The following is a 17,987-nucleotide window of genomic DNA, read 5'->3' on the forward strand; positions in this document are numbered from 1 at the left end:
AATACCATCATCATTATTATTATTTACCCCAATCCACGGGTATCTGGCAGAGGTGGTAAAGACCTCTGTACATATTTATTACTCTATTTATTTATTTATTTATTTATTTTACTTGTACATTTCTATCCTACTTATTTTATTTTGTTGGTACGTTTGGTTCTGTTCTCTGTCTCCCCCTTTTAGACTGTGAGCCCACTGTTGGGTAGGGACTGTCTCTATGTGATGCCAATTTGTACTTCCCAAGCGCTTAGTACAGTGCTCTGCACATAATAAGCGCTCAATAAATACGATTGATTGATTGATTGATTGACTAGCCTTTACTCTGTCACTCTGAGTGGAATGAGACACAGTCTGGGGATTCTTTAGCTAAAGCCCACCCTCTCACAAAGGACTAACCTGCGCTGTGCTGAGATTTACTACCACCCACTGTAGCCAATAATTTCCTTGCCCCAAACCCTTGGCATTTATTGTAATTTCAAAGCCCCAGCCTTTGACTTTCCCGAAGGAATATTTCCCAGCTAGAATGCTCCGAGATTCCTCAGGGAAATGGCCACCACCACCATTCCACCACTTGTCTGCTCTGCGACCTTGCGGAAGTCACTTCACTTCTCTGTGCCTCAGTTACCTTATCTGTAAAGTGGGGATGGAGACTCTGTGAGGCCCTCATGGGGCAGCGACTGTGTCTGACCTGATTTGCTTGTATCCATCTTAGTTCTTAGTACAGTGCCTGGCACATAGTAAACACTTAATACCACCATTATCCTGTGACCTATAGCCCCCCTTAAAAGGCCTGGACCTTATTTGGGCTAATGCTCTAGATTGTAAACTCATTGTGGCCAGAGATTGTGTCTATCAACTCTGTGGGACTGTACTCTACCAAGCGCTTAGTACAGTGCTCTGCACACAGTAAGCACTCAATAAGTACTATGAATTGACTGATAATGCTGTCCGCTGGGGCCAGTAGCTGGGCTCGGTGGGGCATCTCCAAATCCCAACCCCTCGGCATTCCCAGAATGCAGGACACACAGCCTTTCCTGCTTTGTAATAATAATAATAATAGTTATGGTATTTAAGCACTTACTATGCGCTGTACTGTACTAAGCGCTGGGGTGGATAACAAGCAAATCAGGTTGGACACAGTCCCTGTCCCTCTTGGGGCTCACAGTCTCAATCTCAGATGAGGGAACTGAGGCCCAGAGAAGTGAGGTCACTTGCCCAAGGTCACACAACAGACAAGTGGCAGAGCTGGGATTGGAAGTCATGACCTTCTAACTCCTAGGCCCATGCTCTATCCACTGCGCCGTGCTGCTTCCCAAAGAGAGAAGAAATAGTTTGCTAAAGAAACGAAGGTCCAGTATTAAAGAAAAAACATAAATAGCCCTTTGAATGGGGCAAGTTTGTGTCACTATAAGGTGAAAAGAGCCTGAAGTCAAATCCAGTTAGAGGTACTTGTAACTGGGGTCGGATTTCCTTCTTCTACCCTCTCATCATCATCATCATCAATCGTATTTATTGAGCGCTTACTATGTGCAGAGCACTGTACTAAGCGCTTGGGAAGTACAAATTGGCAACATATAGAGACAGTCCCTACCCAACAGTGGGCTCACAGTCTAAAAGGGGGAGACAGAGAACAAAACCAAACATACTAACAAAATAAAATAAACAGAATAGATATGTACAAATAAAATAAATAAATAGAGTAATAAATATGTACAAACATATATACATATATACAGGTGCTGTGGGGAAGGGAAGGAGGTAAGATTGGGGGGATGGAGAGGGGGACGAGGAGGAGAGGAAGGAAGGGGTTCAGTCTGGGAAGGCCTCCTGGAGGAGGTGAGCTCTCAGCAGGGCCTTGAAGGGAGGAAGAGAGCTAGCTTGGCGGATGGGCAGAGGGAGGGCATTCCAGGCCCGGGGGATGACGTGGGCTGGGGTTCGATGGCGGGACAGGCGAGAGCGAGGTACGGTGAGGAGATCAGCGGTGGAGGAGCGGAGGGTGCGGACTGGGCTGTAGAAGGAGAGAAGGGAGGTGAGGTAGGAGGGGGCGAGGTGATGGAGAGCCTTGAAGCCCAGGGTGAGGAGTTTCTGCCTGATGCGCAGATTGATTGGTAGCCACTGGAGATTTTTGAGGAGGGGAGTGATATGCCCAGAGCGTTTCTGGACAAAGATAATCCGGGCAGCAGCATGAAGTATGGATTGAAGTGGAGAGAGACACGAGGATGGGAGATCAGAGAGAAGGCTGATGCAGTAGTCCAGACGGGATAGGATGAGAGCTTGAATGAGCAGGGTAGCGGTTGGGATGGAGAGGAAAGGGCGGATCTTGGCAATGTTGTGGAGCTGAGACCGGCAGGTTTTGGTCACGGCTTGGATGTGAGGGGTGAATGAGAGAGCGGAGTCGAGGATGACACCAAGTTTGCGGGCTTGTGAGACGGGAAGGATGGTAGTGCCGTCAACAGAGATGGGAAAGTCAGGGAGAGGGCAAGGTTTGGGAGGGAAGACAAGGAGTTCAGTCTTCGACATGTTGAGCTTTAGGTGGTGAGCAGACATCCAAATGGAGATGTCCTGAAGGCAGGAGGAGATGCGAGCCTGGAGGGAGGGGGAGAGAGCAGGGGCAGAGATGTAGATCTGGGTGTCATCAGCGTAGAGATGATAGTTGGAGCCGTGGGAGCGAATGAGGTCACCAAGGGAGTGCGTGTAGATCTCCAATCTTAGGCTGCCCTATTGCACTCCAAGTGAAGGAAACTCTCAAGGCCAGGCGGGCCTAAACACGGGGGAGTTCGGGAACAATTTGTATCTTAGGTTCAAGGCCTGCCTAGGAACTTTGTTGTTTCATATATTTTGTTAGGCAGGAACTCAATCCCTTGATTAACCCTACTTATTCTACTACCCTAGGTTTTGTCATCCCAACAGCTATCCTTAGCATTATGTCTAAAGTATAGCAGTTTACGTTCTCCAAGTATTCATTTACTCGTGATTCTTTTTAGCAAGGAGAGCATTGTCATTCCCTTCTCCTTGCTTCTGGCACATCTAAAAATCAGATTATAATTCCTACCTGCCCCTCTTCTTGCATACCTCTGTTCTTCCACTTGCCCCCATGGCTTGTAAGGCATTTGTGTCTTCCGGTATCCCCTGTCAGACTGTAAACTTCTTGAGGTCAGGGGCCGTGTCTTTCACTTCTCTCCCAAGCACTTAGTTCAGTGCTGCAGTCATAGTAGATGCTGAATAAATACGATGGGTTGACAGGAACCCAAATCTGTCCCTGGTTCCGAACCATTCTCTGAGGTAGACTCCAGGTCTCCACTGGAAAGCCTGCTGCCTCCGCACTACACTCAATCAGTCAGTCAATTAATGGTATTTATTATGTACTATGTGCAGAGCACTGTACTAAGTAAGCACTTGGGAGAGTACAATCCACTCCCCTGGTGGAACTTTGCTCCTCTAGCCAACGTGCCCTACTGAGTTTGATTTTTATTCTGCGTATTTGTCCATATGCTTATGTCACCTTCTTGGTTTGCTTCATCTTTCTGCATGTGTCTGTAACCAGTCTCCTCTCCCCATACCAGGACTTTATTCTCAATCAGTCAGTCGTATTTACTGAGTACTTATTGTGTACAGGGCACGGTTCTAAGCGCTTAGGAGAGTACAACGTAGTACTATAACAGACATAGTCCCTGCTCTCAACTAGCTTACAGCCTAGAGGGGGAGACCGACATTAATGTAAACTATGGATCTGTATCTAAGTGTTGTGGGTTGGGGGCAGCGGGGTGAATAAAGTCAGCAAGTCACGGTGACACAGAAGGGAGTGGGAGAAGAGGAAATGGGGGCTTGTCAGGGAAGCCCTCTTGGAGATGGCCTGTCAGTAAGACTTTGAACAGGGGGAAGAGTAATTGTCAGATATGAAGGGGGAGGGCGTTCCAAGCCAGAGGCAGGATGTGGGCTAGAGGTCGGCGGTAAGTGAGTTGGTTGCGTTTGCGGAGCCAAGTGTGTGAGCTGGGTTATAGTAGGAGAGTAGCAAGGTGGGGTTGGAGGGGGCTGGGTGATTGAGTGCTTAGGCGGAAACTGAGTCTGCCCCTTGGTCATGTTCCGTGTCCATCCTGACCTGCTTTGCACCGCCCTGGCAGGAGGGAGAAAAGCAGCTGCAGCCTGGCGCCGTCTCCACAGAACCTCGGGAAGGCGTTGGCGGCTGCCGCTGGAGCGGTCAGCGTAGCCACTGTCGTGCCTGTGGGCCCTGAGCTGCAAATTCTGCATCTCTAGTCGAAGTACCCTACTGCTAGTAGGAGTAATGGTATTTATTAAGCATTGTACTAAACGCTGGGAAAGAAATACATGGATGAGGCTGGGTTGGTGAAACACATAAGGAGAGGTAAACAAAAATAGAAAAGCAAAGCAAACGGCAACAAAGAGTTGCAGGGTTTTGGGCTCCTCACAGCTCAGACCGACAGTCACGGAAGTGTCACAGCTGCTGCCGTGGTGGCCAGGTCCTTTCCCGGCTGGAGCAGGGGTCTAGCAGAGCCCCGGGATCCTGGAGTGGCGGGGTCCTTCCCGCGTGGCTGGGCTTCTACTGATTTCTGCTTTTATTTTGTTACTTTTATGTTGTCAGCATTTGTTTCATCCCTCCTTTATATGTCTGTCACCAGTCCCCTCTCCCCACTCACATTTTTAAACTCTGACCCCTGAAGGCCAAAGGCTGTCTACTTCTGACAACCCGATTTGCTGGTGTGCACCCAGGACGGTGCCTGGCACATAGTAAGCGCTCAACAAATATCGTAATTAGTATTACTACCTTACCGTTCATCTGTTTTAAAGGCAACAGTACAAGGCGAGGCCGAATGTCAGAGGCCCGGCCAGATTGCCACAGAGTAAAGCTGAGGTGGGCCTCTCCCTTCTTTGGCTAGTGAAGCCCCCAAAGCTGCAAAACTGTCCTCTGCCAGTTTTGGGGAGGTGGGGGGCGTCTGTGGACCGCAGGGCCGTCAGTGTGATGACGGATGAGAACAAGCAGGGATCCAAGGCATCCCCATCCCTGCCCTCGAGGGCCTTCCGGTCTCCTGCCTAACGTACTCTGGCGTGGAAGCACCAGGTCCGGGAAGGTGGTTATTCTGAGGGGGATTCCCCTCGAAAATAACAAAGCCGAGAGTGAACACATAGGCACCTTTATTGGTCAAACACAGACTGGTAGACAGACAGCTGCCTAGAAGGCAGAGCCCTGGTCACTGTAAACTGCAGAAAGGGATAGAGACTGGGTAGATGAGATCCAGAGAGGGTAAGGATCTGGTGTGTGGGAGGGTCCACATCGTGGGACATGTTTGGGGTAATGGTTTGGTTTGCACTGGAGAGAAAGATCCCCTTGCATCCACCAGGGCTGGTAGGAGGGGGCACACAGAGAGAGCACGGCTGTGTTTCTAAGGCACCAGGCGGTTCGCTGACTCCTTTAACTCCCGCCTGTCTCTCCAGTCCCTGTCCCTGTCGGGGGCTCAGGGAGGTGCGGACGGGCCAGGGCGGTGCGGGTAGTCGTTTTTCCCGCACTCCTCCAGCCCCATCTGCATGGCGATGCCATCCACTTCCAGAACCTGGAGCCGCGGCAGCACCTGGCAGGCGTTCTTCATGGTCTCGGCTGGCAGGGCGCACTCCCACAGCTGCAGGGCCTCCAGCTCCTTTCCCCCACCCCCCGGCCAGGGCCCCCCGCACCCCCATGGGCGTGATCCGGTACGTCCCAACCAGCTTCAGGACGCGCAACCCCGGCAGCTGGCACACGGCCTCCAGCTGCCGGTTGGAGAAGGAGGGGACGCGGTCCAGCGAGAGGCGCTCCAGCTGGAGCCCCGGGGACCCCAGGGAGGAGAACCAGTTGGCCGGCAGCTCGCAGCGCTGGAGCTCCAGCACCCGCAGGGAGCGGGGCAGGCACGAGAAGGGCAGGGACCGCAGATCCTGGTCCTGCAGGCTGAGGCTGGACAGCCTGGGGCAGCGGTGCGACAGCCTGACCAGCAGAGCTGAGGACAGCGGGCCCGAGCGGGAAGTCAGGGGCAACGATCCCCGCACCTTTAACGACTGCAGGCCCGGGCCCAGATAACGGCGCAGCAGAATCCACAGGACCTTGGGGCTGACCTGGGGGAAGGAAGGGCCACAGGGTGAGAGAGGGGCGCCGCAGAGGGCCACCCGCTGCCCCCTCCCCCAACCTGAGCGGTGGGTGTACCGGGTATGGCGTGAGGTCGACATTTTTCCACAGGGTCTTGTCCTGGACGAGTCTCCTCCAGCGTCTACACACTCTGGAAGAGGGTGAAGAGGGGGATCACTCCGGAGGGCCGGGGGAGCGGACGCTGAGCAGCGACAGGGTAAGGGGGTCGGAGGCCCCGTGCTCATTCCGACTTCGGAAAAATGGGCCCTCACACCTCCCCCCGCCCCCCACGCTCAATCGTCCTCCCGATCCCTTTCCTATCCCTTCCCGGCCTCTACGGGGGTCAGGTGGAACCCCGATCATCATCATCATCATCAATCGTATTTATTGAGCGCTTACTATGTGCAGAGCACTGGACTAAGCGCTTGGGAAGGACAAATTGGCAACATATAGAGACGGTCCCTACCCAACAGTGAGCTCACAGTCTAAAAGGGGGAGACAGAGAACAAAACCAAACATACTAACAAAATAAAATAAATGGGATAGATATGTACAAGTAAAATAAATAGAGTAATAAATATGTACAAACATATATACAGGTGCTGTGGGGAAGGGAAGGAGGAGGGGGGAGAGGAAGGAAGGGGCTCAGTCTGGGAAGGCCTCCTGGAGGAGGTGAGCTCTCAGCAGGGCCTTGAAGGGAGGGAGAGAGCGAGCTTGGCGGATGGGCAAGCTTGGCGATCGAGTCAGCCCCATAGGCGGGCCACCCGCTGGGGCGCGGTTCACGTCCGAACCGTTTCGGAAGAGGCCGGGGCCGGGTGGGAAGGGATCCGGTTCATCGTTGGGCGAAACCAAGAGCAACTCGGACCCACTCAGGGCGGGAGCGGCCCCGGGGCGGGGGAGGGGAAGGCAGGAGCGGCCTAGCCTCCCGGCCGCGTCCTGCCGCGGTCGCACCTAGCACTCCGAACCCGGTCCCCGAGGGGCAGGAAGGACAAGATCTCCACCAGGAGCCAGTCCGGCAGCCGGTCGGCCTCAGCCTCGGCCATTGTTCCCTGAGGAGACGCTGGCTCATCACTTCCGGTCCCGCCCGCTCGGGCGCCCCGCCCACTTCCGGGCCCCGCCCCGCTCTAGTGCCCGCCCACTTCCGGTTTCCCTCACACAGCTCACTTTGCTCTGAGGGCTGAGGAGCTGCTGGTGGGGCCGGGGAGCGTCTCTTTCCTCCTCCCTCATCGTCCCCCTCTCCCTTTCGGTCCGCGGCGGGCGCCATGATCGAGGTCGTCTGCAACGATAGGCTGGGCAAGAAGGTCCGAGTGAAGTGCAAGTATCCCCCGGGAGAGGGGTCTTCGCCGTGGGAGGGTTGGTTGGTTGGCCCCAGTTGTAGGGGTGGGGGTGGGGGGGACGAAGCGAGGCCCTCGCTTTCCTTAACGCTGCGGCCGCCCAGTACGGACGACACAGTCGGCGACCTGAAGAAGCTGATTGCGGCCCAGACTGGCACCCGCTCCGACAAGATCGTCCTCAAGAAATGGTGAGTGGGGGGGCCGGCCTTTTCCCCCGCCCCCCGAGGACGTGGACGGCGAAAACGGGGGACGGTCAGGGACCCCAGCCCCCTCCTTAAGCGGTCCCCCTCTTCTGTCTCCTGCAGGTATACTATCTTTAAGAATCACGTTTCTCTGGGAGATTGTATCCTTTGAGACTGTCCGACCTCGTTGCATTAGAGAAGCAGTGTGGCTCAGTGGCAAGGGCCCGGGCTTTGGAGTCAGAGGTCATGGGTTCAAATCCCGGCTCCACCACTTGTCAGTTGTGTGACTTTGGGCAAGTCACTTAACTTCTCCGTGCTTCAGTTACCTCATCTGTAAAGTGGGGATTAAGACTGTGAGCCCCACGTGGGAGAACCTGATCACCTTGTAACCTCCCCAGCGCTTAGAACAGTGCGTTGCACATAGTAAGCGCTTAATAAATGCCATCACTATTATTATTATTATTTCATCTCTGTCTTTGCGAACGCTCCTCTCCTCCCTCTAATCTTCGTGTCTCTGGGCTGTCATTCGTGGACTGGTCACAGGTAATGGGTCCTGTAGGGTAAACGGTCATACGGAGTGCCCCGTGATGAACTTCTCAATGACCTTGGGCAAGTCACTCAACTTCTCTGGGCCTCCATTTCCTCATCTGTAAAATGGGAATTAGATACCTGCTTTCCCTCCTTCTTAAACTGTGAACCCCCTGTGGGATTGGCATAGCTATGCCTATCCCAGCGTTTAATACAGTGCTTGCCACAGAGCAAGTGCTTGTTAAATACCACAGGTATTATTAGGGTATCAATCGAACAAGGCTTATTGAAGGCATGACTCCTCCAAGAGGCCTTCTCAAACCAAACCCCACTTTTCCTCATCTCCCACTCCCTTCTGCATCGCCCTGACTTGCTCCCTTGGCTCTTCCTCCCAGCCCCACAGCACTTATATACATATCTGTAATTTTATCTATTTGTATTGTTATCTGTCTCTTCCCCCTCTAGACTGTGAGTTCATTTTGGGCAGGCATGTGTCAGTTGTTGTTCTCTCGCAATTATGAGTGAATGAATGAAGGGAGGCACTTCATCCTGGGGTTCCCCCAAGGGGTATTACACCAGTGATCCAGCAATGCCCGCCCTGATGGTAGTCTTAAGGCCAAAACCCCTTGCCCCCCCGGGGTATTGGTCCCAAGTTCTTAGCACCCCGTAACTCATCACCACCCCAGCTGACAAACGTGCAGGATTGTTTCCTTGACTTTGCCTCCAGATGAAATACATGATGGCATGAATTTAGAGCTGTATTATCAGTAGGGCCATTTCCAATGTCCCCCTGTTCTCCGTCCCCCCCCCCGCCAATCTTTGTTGGGCTAATAAAGGGAAGAATGTCTCAAAGGCTTTGTCGTGTGCTGCTCTGTTCTTAGATGAGGCGTGAGGTCCTTTTTAGAGGTTGTGTGCATTGCTGTGGTACAGGCCAGCTCAGAATCCTGGGAGCTGATGATTCAGTCATCTCGACCCTGCTGCAGGGTAGAAAACTCTTCCCCTCAAGACGCTGGCCTGATGGTAGGCCCAGGACTGGCCTCTCCAGGAGCATAGATACAGGGTGTGAAAAACAGAACTCATCTTGACCCAGCCCGCAGGAGGAAGGGTTGAGGCCACAATGGCCAAATGTAGAAGATGCTGAGTGTTCCTTTGATAAGGGGATGTTGTATAAAAAGTGGGATGCCAGAGGCTGGAGGCCTCTCTTCTCGGCTCCCTGCTGCTCTGGCGCTCCATGCAACCTCTTCGAGGAGATGTTTTATATGGCAAGCCGGCATTTTCCGAACCTCGAGGCTCGCTGGCTGGCAAATAAACTTTACTGAAACCCATCTGTGATAAGTGCCCATCAAGTGTTGGGGGGCACCACTGGCCGGGGAGGCCTTTACTGTTTTTGCACCCTCACCTGCTGCTCTGAATCAGGGTGCAAACGGGAGCTTAGATGATTAGGGGGTTGGGCGATCTCCCTCCCGGTAAGCAGGCCCCAGGGAAGAGTTGGGCCTTGTGGTTGGGATGAGATCTAGCCTTATTTATGCCCCGCTCTCCTCCACCGCCAGCTCAGAAGGGATTGATCCAGTTATTTTATATGCCGTCGGCATAGCAATCGTACCTTGCAGTTGCATAACAATGTTAATGATATTTATTGAGCGCTTACTAATAATAATTATAATACTTGTTAAGTGCTTACTGTGTGCCAAGCTCTGTTCTAAGCGCTGGGGTAGATACAAGTTAATGAGGTTGGACACAGTCCCTGTCCCACATTGGGCTCACTCTTAATCCCCATTTTTTTACAGATGAGGGAATTGAGGAACAGTTAACCAGAAACAATAACAACGTAATCATTTGCAGAAAATCACTAGCAGATGAGTCTTTGGCGCCTTTGCAGCACACAGTTGGTGCAAAGTCAAGAGTGGAGGTAGCCTAGTGGATCCTGCAGGTTGACTACTTTCATGACAAAATGGAAATGATCAGCCTCCCACCAGCCCTCTTCAGTCCTGGAAACTGTCCCCCCCCCACCCCCCCATCTCCTTCAGGCTTCTGGCTCCTCCCTTGCATATACCCCACCACATACACGGAGAGTGGGTGAAAGGGACAACTCGGGGAAAGAATCATTGGAGAGGATGAGATTACTGAGGGAAGGGGCTGATCAATCAAAAGTGTTTTTTGAACACCTATTATGGGCAGGAAATAATATGATCCCTGCCCTTTAAATGAGCTTCCAACCTAACAGGAGACTATGGGAATCGACATATACAAAAGTGCACTAAGATGTTGTAAAAGTGATAAGATGATAGTAGGGAGGATATGACCGTGGGAGAAGAAGAATAAATTGGGGAAGCCTCCTGGAGGAAACGGGGTTTTAGAAGTGCTGTGAGGATGGGATGGCAGATTTGAAAGGGCAGAACTGGGAAACGTTGTAGGGGAAAACTGACAGGATTTCCCAACAGATAATTTGGCAGTTGAAAAGGTTGGTCGCAGGCCTTTGGGATCGGGGTGGGGGCCATGGTGGTGGTGGCAACTTCAAAGCGCTACTGAGAGCTCATCTCCTCCAGGAGGCCTTCGCAGACTGAGCCCCCTCCCTTAACCTCTGCCCTACCCCCTTCCCCTCCCCACAGCTTTGTGTATATCTGTACATATTTATAACTATTAATGATGTGGATATATCAATGTCCATCTATTTTGATGGTATTGACACCCGTCTAATTGTTTTGTGGTCCGTCACCCCCTTCTAGACTGTGAGCCCGTTGTTGGGTAGGGACTGTCTCTGTTGCCGAATTGTAGTTTCCAAGCGCTTAGTACAGTGCTCTGCACGCAGTAAGCTTGCAATAAACACGACTGAATGAATGAATCTGTGAGGGCAGAAGGAGAATTCGGTTCTGGACACGTTGGCTACCGTGGCAGGAAAACCCAGTCGGGTGGGGGGGGCATGGTCACCCCTTCCACGGGCCGGTCAATGCCGCTTCCAGGCCCTGCGGGCAAGTTGGGGGGCGAGCCGGCTTGGCCGGGCGGGCTCGCGGCGGGGCTCCGCCCGCCAATGGGGTCCTTCCGGGGGCGGGGCCCGGCCCTCTCTCCGCCAATCAGCGGAGGAGGACGGTGGCCGGCAGGTGGCGCCTCTCGGAGAGCGCGGGAGCCCGGTGCGGGCAGCGGGGAGCCAATGAGCGGCCGGGGCTGAGGCGGGGAGGGGCGGGGCCGGCCGCGTCGCGCCGCGCCGCTTTCTGCGGCAGGAGGGAAGATGGCGGATGAGGAGAAACTCCCTTCGGGCTGGGAGAAGCGGATGAGTCGCAGCTCAGGTGCTGCTTAAATGGCGGGGGTCGGGGAGGGGGGCCGGCAGGCGGGGGCGCCCCGCCCCCTCCTCTCTTCTCCCTTCTTCTCCTCCCTTCTTCTCCTCCCGTTCCCTCTTCTTTCCCCCTCGGCCAGTCGTGCCTGCCCCGCATCGCATCGTGGTCCAGGCCGCTGGCTCTTCCCGGCCCCCTCGCCCGCCTCGCCGGGGCCACCCAGGCCCTCCCGGGGGAAGCAGGCACAAGGGAGGGACTGAGCCCCGTCCTAGCGCCCTTTCCTCCATTTCCACCTCCCAGCTTAGCAGCCCCCTCACCCCCACCCGGGCCCCGACTGACTGACCGACCGACTCGCTCCCCGCACCTGGTCGCTCAGGGCTTTACCCTCCACTTTAACACCCCCCCCCCCCGCTTCCCCACCATGGCAGGCCGCGTCTACTACTTCAACCACATCACCAATGCCAGCCAGTGGGAGCGTCCGAGTGGGGGGGGGCAATGCCGGTGGTCGGAATGGGCAGGAGCCGGCCAAGGTTCGGTGCTCGCACTTGCTGGTCAAACACAACCAGTCCCGGCGGCCCAGCTCCTGGCGGCAGGAGAAGATCACCCGGAGCAAGGACGAGGCTCTGGAGCTCATCAACGGCAAGTGGCTACTTTCCCTCCCCAGCGGAGGGCACGGTGGGCGAGGGGCGGTGGGCCCCAAGAGACACAAAGAAGCGCATGATCGGCGGCCAGGAGCCTCTCCCTGAACACACTCTGGGCAGAGATGTGGTCTGTCGTCCCCCCCCCCCCACCCCCCATCCGTTCGCTCATTCAGTCGTATTGATTGAGTGCTCACTGCGTGCAGAGCCCTGTGATGATGATGATAATAACGCCGGTATTTAAGCGCTTACTATGTGCCAAACTCTGTTCCAAGCGCTGGGGTAGATGCGAGGTAATCAGGTTTTAACACATAGGGCTCACAGTCTTAATCCCCATTTTACAGATGAGGTAACTGAGGCCCAGAGAAGCCCAGAGTCACACAGCTGACAAGTGGCGGAGCCGGGATTTGAACCCACGTCCTCCGACTCCCAAACCCGTGCTCTTTCCACTAAGCCACAATTTTTCTCCTGTACTAAGCCCTTGGGGAAGTAATAATAATAATGGTATTTGTTAAGTCTTACTATGTGCAAAGCACTACAACGATAAACAGTGACCTCTTATTGGGGTTTGGGGTGGGGGCCCAGAGGAACCGTATTGCCGGTTCTGCTTCAGAGGATCATCTTCACAACTGTAGGTTCCCTCGACTACCATGTAGTTGTAATAATAGCATTTATTTTTTTGCTCACCGAGGGCATGGCACTAAGCCCTTGGGAGGTAGAAAACAGAGAAGCGACATGCTCCCTGCCCCCACAGAGCTTACGGTCTAGAGGGCAAGACAGACATAAAAAATATTTGCAAAGAATCAGCAAATGGGCAGTCGAGTACCTTTTGCACAAAAGTGTTCAGGTTAGATATAAATAACGCAGTATTTTCATTGAGAGTGCTCAATGAATATTCATTGAGCACTCACTTGGGGCAGAGAACTGTACTGAATAGTTGAAAGAGTACAGTAGAGTTGAAAGTCATGATCCCTACCCTCAAGGAGCCTGCAGCCCAAGCAGGAATAAATGCTAGAGATGATGGTGGGTTTGGATGACTTGGGCTTTGGGCAGCTAATCAGAACAGGCTTATTGGATTTAGGTTTTAGGAGGGCACTGAATATGAGGAGTGTTGTCCTCGGGTTTGAGGAGTAAGGGAGTGTAGATTAGAGGAACCGTGTGGGCAAGAGGACGAAGGTGGGAGTCGAGAATGAGGTACAGCTAGGTTTGCTTGACAGGAGCAAAGACGGTGAGCTGGAGAGTAATGCGTGGAGAGCCGGGAGATACAGGAAGAGCCAGCGGGATTTGGCAGTAAACTGAATGTCAGAATAGAAAGCGAGGGGTCCAGAATAACCCTGATGAGGTGGCAGCCTTTTTCTTGGCAGAGTTATGGAAGTTAGGGGGAAGATGAGTTGTTCCATTTTAGACAGTGAGTTTGAGGTGCTGGCGAGGAACATCCAAGTAGAGGGGATGCAAGTGGAGATATGAGATGACATCTGAAGCCATGTGAGTCCCTCTCCCCCATCAGACTAAGATCCTTGGGGGCAGGGATTGGGCCTGCCAACTCCTGTATTGTACTTTCCCAAGCACTTAGTGCAGTGCTCTGTGCACAGTAAGCGCTCAATAAATACTGATCAAGAGAGTGAGTGTAGGGCGAAAAGAATAGAGGACCTAGAACAGAGCCTTGGGGGGGGGGGGGGTCGCCCACAGTAAGAGGATGAGTGGTGAAAAGGGTCCAGTCTATGAAACTGAGAAGGAGCGGTCACAGGTAGGAGGTGAACTAGGTTAGTGCTCTATCAGAAAAACTGAGGCCTGTTAGATGTTCAGAGAGGAGGGAGAGGTCCACAGTACTGGCACCCTTTCCATAGGGGACAATCTCCACCACAACTCTTCGAGCAGGATTCCCAGATTTGCTCATCCCAGGCCACTGAAAAGACTCGAAAGCTTCCTGTCAGCACCTGAAAAGACAAAATAGTGGCTTTCTGGTCTTTTAACGCCTTGAAGACTGTCCCTTCCTGCTCCTCATTTCCTCCGTAAAATCCCTGCCCCCCAATTTTGCCCCCACGCTCACCCTTTCCACAGTGTCAAAAGCTGCGATTAGATCTCAGCTATATTTGAGATGTCTCCACCTCGCTGAACCACTGACACTTTAAAATGTCAGAAATTAAACTCTTCTTCTGACTTCCTAAATTTCCTCCTCCTCCTAACTTTGCCATCACTGGTGACTGACAGCAGCACCGTTCTCCCTGTCTCAGAAGCTCCCAGCCTTGTTGCCATCTTTGTCTCCTCTCCCTTTCCCTGCCCTTATTGGAGTCTCTCTCTAAATCCTGCTGTTTTCCTCCGCAGCATTTCCTCCATTTTACCCCCTTTCTCTCCACCCTTACAGCCTCTCTACTGGTCCAAGCCTCCTCACCGGACTCTCTCTGCCCTCTTTCTGGGCCTTCCCTGTCTTCTGACTATCCTACCCTCTGCCATCTGGATCCTACACCAGAGTCCATTGCTCCACTCCTCAGAAATCGCCAATGGCTATCGCTTTCTCTCTCCAGCAAACAGAACTTCACTGACTTCAAAGGCTCTGCACCAGCAGGCTCCCTCTTACGTATCCCATCTCTTTTCCTGCTACAGCTCCACCTGGGATACTTTGTGCAGTTTGGGTTGCCGCGTGTCAGGAAGGAAAGAACAGAACTGGAGAAGTTGTAGAGAAAGGCAACCAAGAGGATCAGTGGGGTGGAGCTGCTTCTGTGTGAGATTAGGCTTAAAGGGTCATGACTTTGCATTTGGAAAAGCCCCGGGCTGAGAGGGGACATGGTCCATACATGTATAGAATCCAGAAGGGCGTGGACAGGATGAACATGGGGTTGTTGCTTCCAAGTCTCAGGAGGCACCCATTGTTTTGACCTGGCCGCCTTTAAGCTTCAAACCAAATGCATTACTTCAGCCAGCAGGTGGATCAGCAAATGGGATCCCTTCCAACAGTCCGGGTCGCAACCAAGAACCTCAGCGGATTCAACGGGGAGTGAGGGGTTGGGTAGATTCCTGGTTCAGCGATCCACGCCGGGCTACTAGAAAAGTTAGGGATTTGGGCGACGAGCACATTAGGGTGGTAGATGGGTCCTCTCTAACTGAGCTTTGATATCCAGGAGTGCAACTAGTACCTGGTTCCTTCAAGTGACCTGGCACAGAGTCCTACGCTGGATGAACCATGGGACTGATGTAGTAACAGTGCCGCTCGAAACTACGTTCCCCCAGTCACGACTGCGTTACCAGTCACAGCTCAGGAAGGAGCTCTTGGATTCACTTTCCGCTCTTCCCTCAAGCCATTGGCCCATACTGGGTCCCTAGAGGACCAGTTTAGGTGTGTTAACTGGACAGTCCGTTCCTGAACTTGAGGACGGGTGTCTGGGAGAGCAACCGTCACGTGATTCCTCCCAAGGTCTTGGTACCAAGTGTCCAGACAGAGGCCTGGTCGGATGGACCGTGGACCCGACCCAGGGTGGCATCGCTCATAAGCTTTCCTGCATCCAGATGATGTCTGGGGAGTCGGGGCAGATGTCTGACATCCTGCCGGAATGGAGTGGTGGTTTCAGGGGTCCGATCCTTCTCGTGACACTGGAGTGGGCTTGGCCCTTCTCTGCAGGGGTGCCCCTCCAAGGCAGAGTAGGCAGGGGGTGGTTTCCCTTGACCGAGTGGTGTCAGGTGGAGCAGCTGCCCACCCCAGTCTCTACTCTCCACCCCAGAACCTCTCTGAGATTCCCGCAACCCCACCCCCAAATCTTCTGACCATAGCCCGTGTTTGCAGGGTACATCCAGAAGATCAAATCCGGCGAGGAGGATTTTGAGGTCCTGGCCTCCCAGTTCAGTGACTGCAATTCAGCCAAAGCCCGGGGGGACCTAGGAGCATTCGGGAGGGGTAGGTGCAGGGCAATGTATTGTCCCCGTGTCTAGGGGTCTGTCTGTGCCTCAGAGTGTCTGTCCGGGCCAGTGGAGAAGGGGGAGCCGTGGGAGGTGGGGCAGGCAGGGTGGATGGGGTGACCCCGCTCAGAGCTTGAATTCAGGTCAGTTGGACTGTTGTGGGGCCCGAAGGGATGCTGGGGTTGCGGGGCTGGTCATCTGGTTCTAGGGGAGGGTCGGTGGATTTGGGGGGGGTGGGGGGTGCGGCTGACTATCTGGGCAAGCCCCCCCGGAATTGGATTCGTGGAGGAGAGGTTGGAGGCAGGGGAACAGGGAGACTTAACTTTGAAACCAACTCCCCTGGTGCTTGGTCAGGACCTTCTCTCCCGCGCCAATCCCTTGAGAGTTAAACTCTGAGGGATGTGCAGTTTCTGTGGGGGCCAGAAGGTGGCAGCACCGTGTGCTCAGAGGAGGGTTGACTGACAGGTCCAGTCTTCCCTGGTGGGCGGGGGAGAAGGATTATTGCTCTGGGCTGCCCCCCCCCCCCATGGAAGAGGTAGTGGCCTTCACCTGGGCTGTGTCTCAGACCGTCTCAACATTCTTGGAGAGGTTGGATCACAGTGGATCGGGGAAATGGAGCCTCCCTGCCCTGCATGGTGTAAGAGGGAAATAAGTAGCTTTTGGACCTGTGAGCCATTAATTGGGGGAGGGTTGAAGGCAAGCAGATTCCCTACCATCTGGACTGAGCCACCTGGTAGGTGGGAACCTGGGGAGGAGGGGAATATCTCTGTGACACCCCCCCCCCCCCACACACACACACACACTACACCTAGCAAGCTGGGAGATAGCACCCTCTCAGGGGTTGAGAGGCTGAAGGGGCATGATTGGGTGGTTGGGGGCGGGGGGGTTGGTGACAATGCTCCAACTGACCCATTAACTCTTCTCCCATCCCCATCCAGGTCAAATGCAGAAGCCATTTGAAGACGCTTCATTTGCGCTGAGGACGGGAGAAATGAGTGGCCCGGTTTTCACAGATTCGGGAATCCACATCATCCTCCGCACAGAGTAGTTGGGTCGGGTGTTTCTCCTCCCCCCCCTCCCGCCCCCACCCCCAATCTTCTTTATCCTCTATACTCCAGGCTGTCTGGCCGCAGCTCAGCACTGACCCTTTTCCTTGCGGCCAGCTTGGCCCATTTTTCCAGATTCTTGTGGGGGTTGCTGATTCTTCCATTGAGGGGTGGAAAGTGGAATTGTGATTCAGCTGGCCATCACCCACCTATCCCTCCCCTCCTTACAGAGTATTTATTGTCCTGAAGGGGGAAGGGTTAGGGGAGGCTGGCAGGGGATCTTCAACACCCCCCCCCACCCCACCCACACACACACCCACACCCACACAAAACTGGCTGCTACATAACCCCAGCTGATCCCTCTGCAGGTGACACAGAGGATATATCAAGGGTCAGATTTCTGGTGGGAGAGAAGAGGGGGACTGCAACCCCCTCACTGCCCAGCTGTGGTTCTCCTCCCCCACCCCTCTTCCCCTGGCCGCGGTGGAGATGCAGAATCCCCTTAGTCAGGGCCACTCTAACTCTTGGTTTCATCCCAGAAACATCTAGGCCCTCTGCTTCAGTTCCCCGATGCAGATAAATGTATAGTTCTAGGCTGTGTCAGCTGCAGCCCCTGTCCCCAATTAAATTTGGGACCCTCTGCTTTTGTGTTCATGTGTGCATATCTCTTGGGGGTCAGGGTGTTGTGGTTCTAGAACTTGTGCGTGGAGTCAGCGTGGGGTGTGATAATATGTTCAGGCCAGTAAAAGATCGGAAGAGGCTGTGGCTTCAATACCTCTCCCTGCAATTCTGGTTTTGGGGGTGCTGACCGAAGCAAGCAGAAATGCCAGCAAGTATCCGTGGCCCCGAGCTTTGAATCCTCCCCAGCCAGGATGGAGAAGCGGAGGCTCCCTCATGATACTACAGAGAGGGTCATTGGTTTGGGAGGGATTTGGATCGCCAGGGAGTCTGGTAACCCTCCCCCTTCTTCCCTGCTTCATTCTCTGTTGG

The 17,987-nt window shown here is 53.8% G+C and overlaps 3 protein-coding genes across 3 annotated transcripts; 2 read left to right on the forward strand and 1 right to left on the reverse strand.

The window, feature by feature from the left end:
• Positions 1 to 5,391: 5,391 nt before the first annotated feature.
• On the reverse strand, positions 5,392 to 7,181 carry FBXL12 (F-box and leucine rich repeat protein 12). Its single transcript, XM_038771060.1, is given in 4 exon segments — positions 5,392 to 5,666; positions 5,668 to 6,099; positions 6,188 to 6,260; positions 7,061 to 7,181. Coding segments are annotated over 4 exon segments (792 nt in total). The 5' UTR covers positions 7,153 to 7,181; the 3' UTR covers positions 5,392 to 5,471.
• On the forward strand, positions 7,181 to 9,002 carry UBL5 (ubiquitin like 5). The gene is made up of 4 exons (XM_038771061.1): positions 7,181 to 7,427; positions 7,548 to 7,631; positions 7,749 to 7,786; positions 8,881 to 9,002. The coding sequence occupies exons 1-4, from the start codon at positions 7,372 to 7,374 to the stop codon at positions 8,922 to 8,924; spliced, it is 222 nt and encodes a 73-aa protein (XP_038626989.1). The 5' UTR covers positions 7,181 to 7,371; the 3' UTR covers positions 8,925 to 9,002.
• A 2,377-nt stretch (positions 9,003 to 11,379) lies between these two features.
• PIN1 (peptidylprolyl cis/trans isomerase, NIMA-interacting 1) lies at positions 11,380 to 17,639 on the forward strand. The gene is given in 5 exon segments (XM_038771300.1): positions 11,380 to 11,437; positions 11,851 to 11,906; positions 11,908 to 12,061; positions 15,839 to 15,949; positions 16,890 to 17,639. Coding segments are annotated over 5 exon segments (489 nt in total). The 3' UTR covers positions 17,000 to 17,639.
• Positions 17,640 to 17,987: the final 348 nt, after the last annotated feature.

The sequence above is a fragment of the Tachyglossus aculeatus genome, chromosome X2, assembly GCF_015852505.1.
Source record: "Tachyglossus aculeatus isolate mTacAcu1 chromosome X2, mTacAcu1.pri, whole genome shotgun sequence".
NCBI lineage: Eukaryota > Metazoa > Chordata > Mammalia > Monotremata > Tachyglossidae > Tachyglossus > Tachyglossus aculeatus.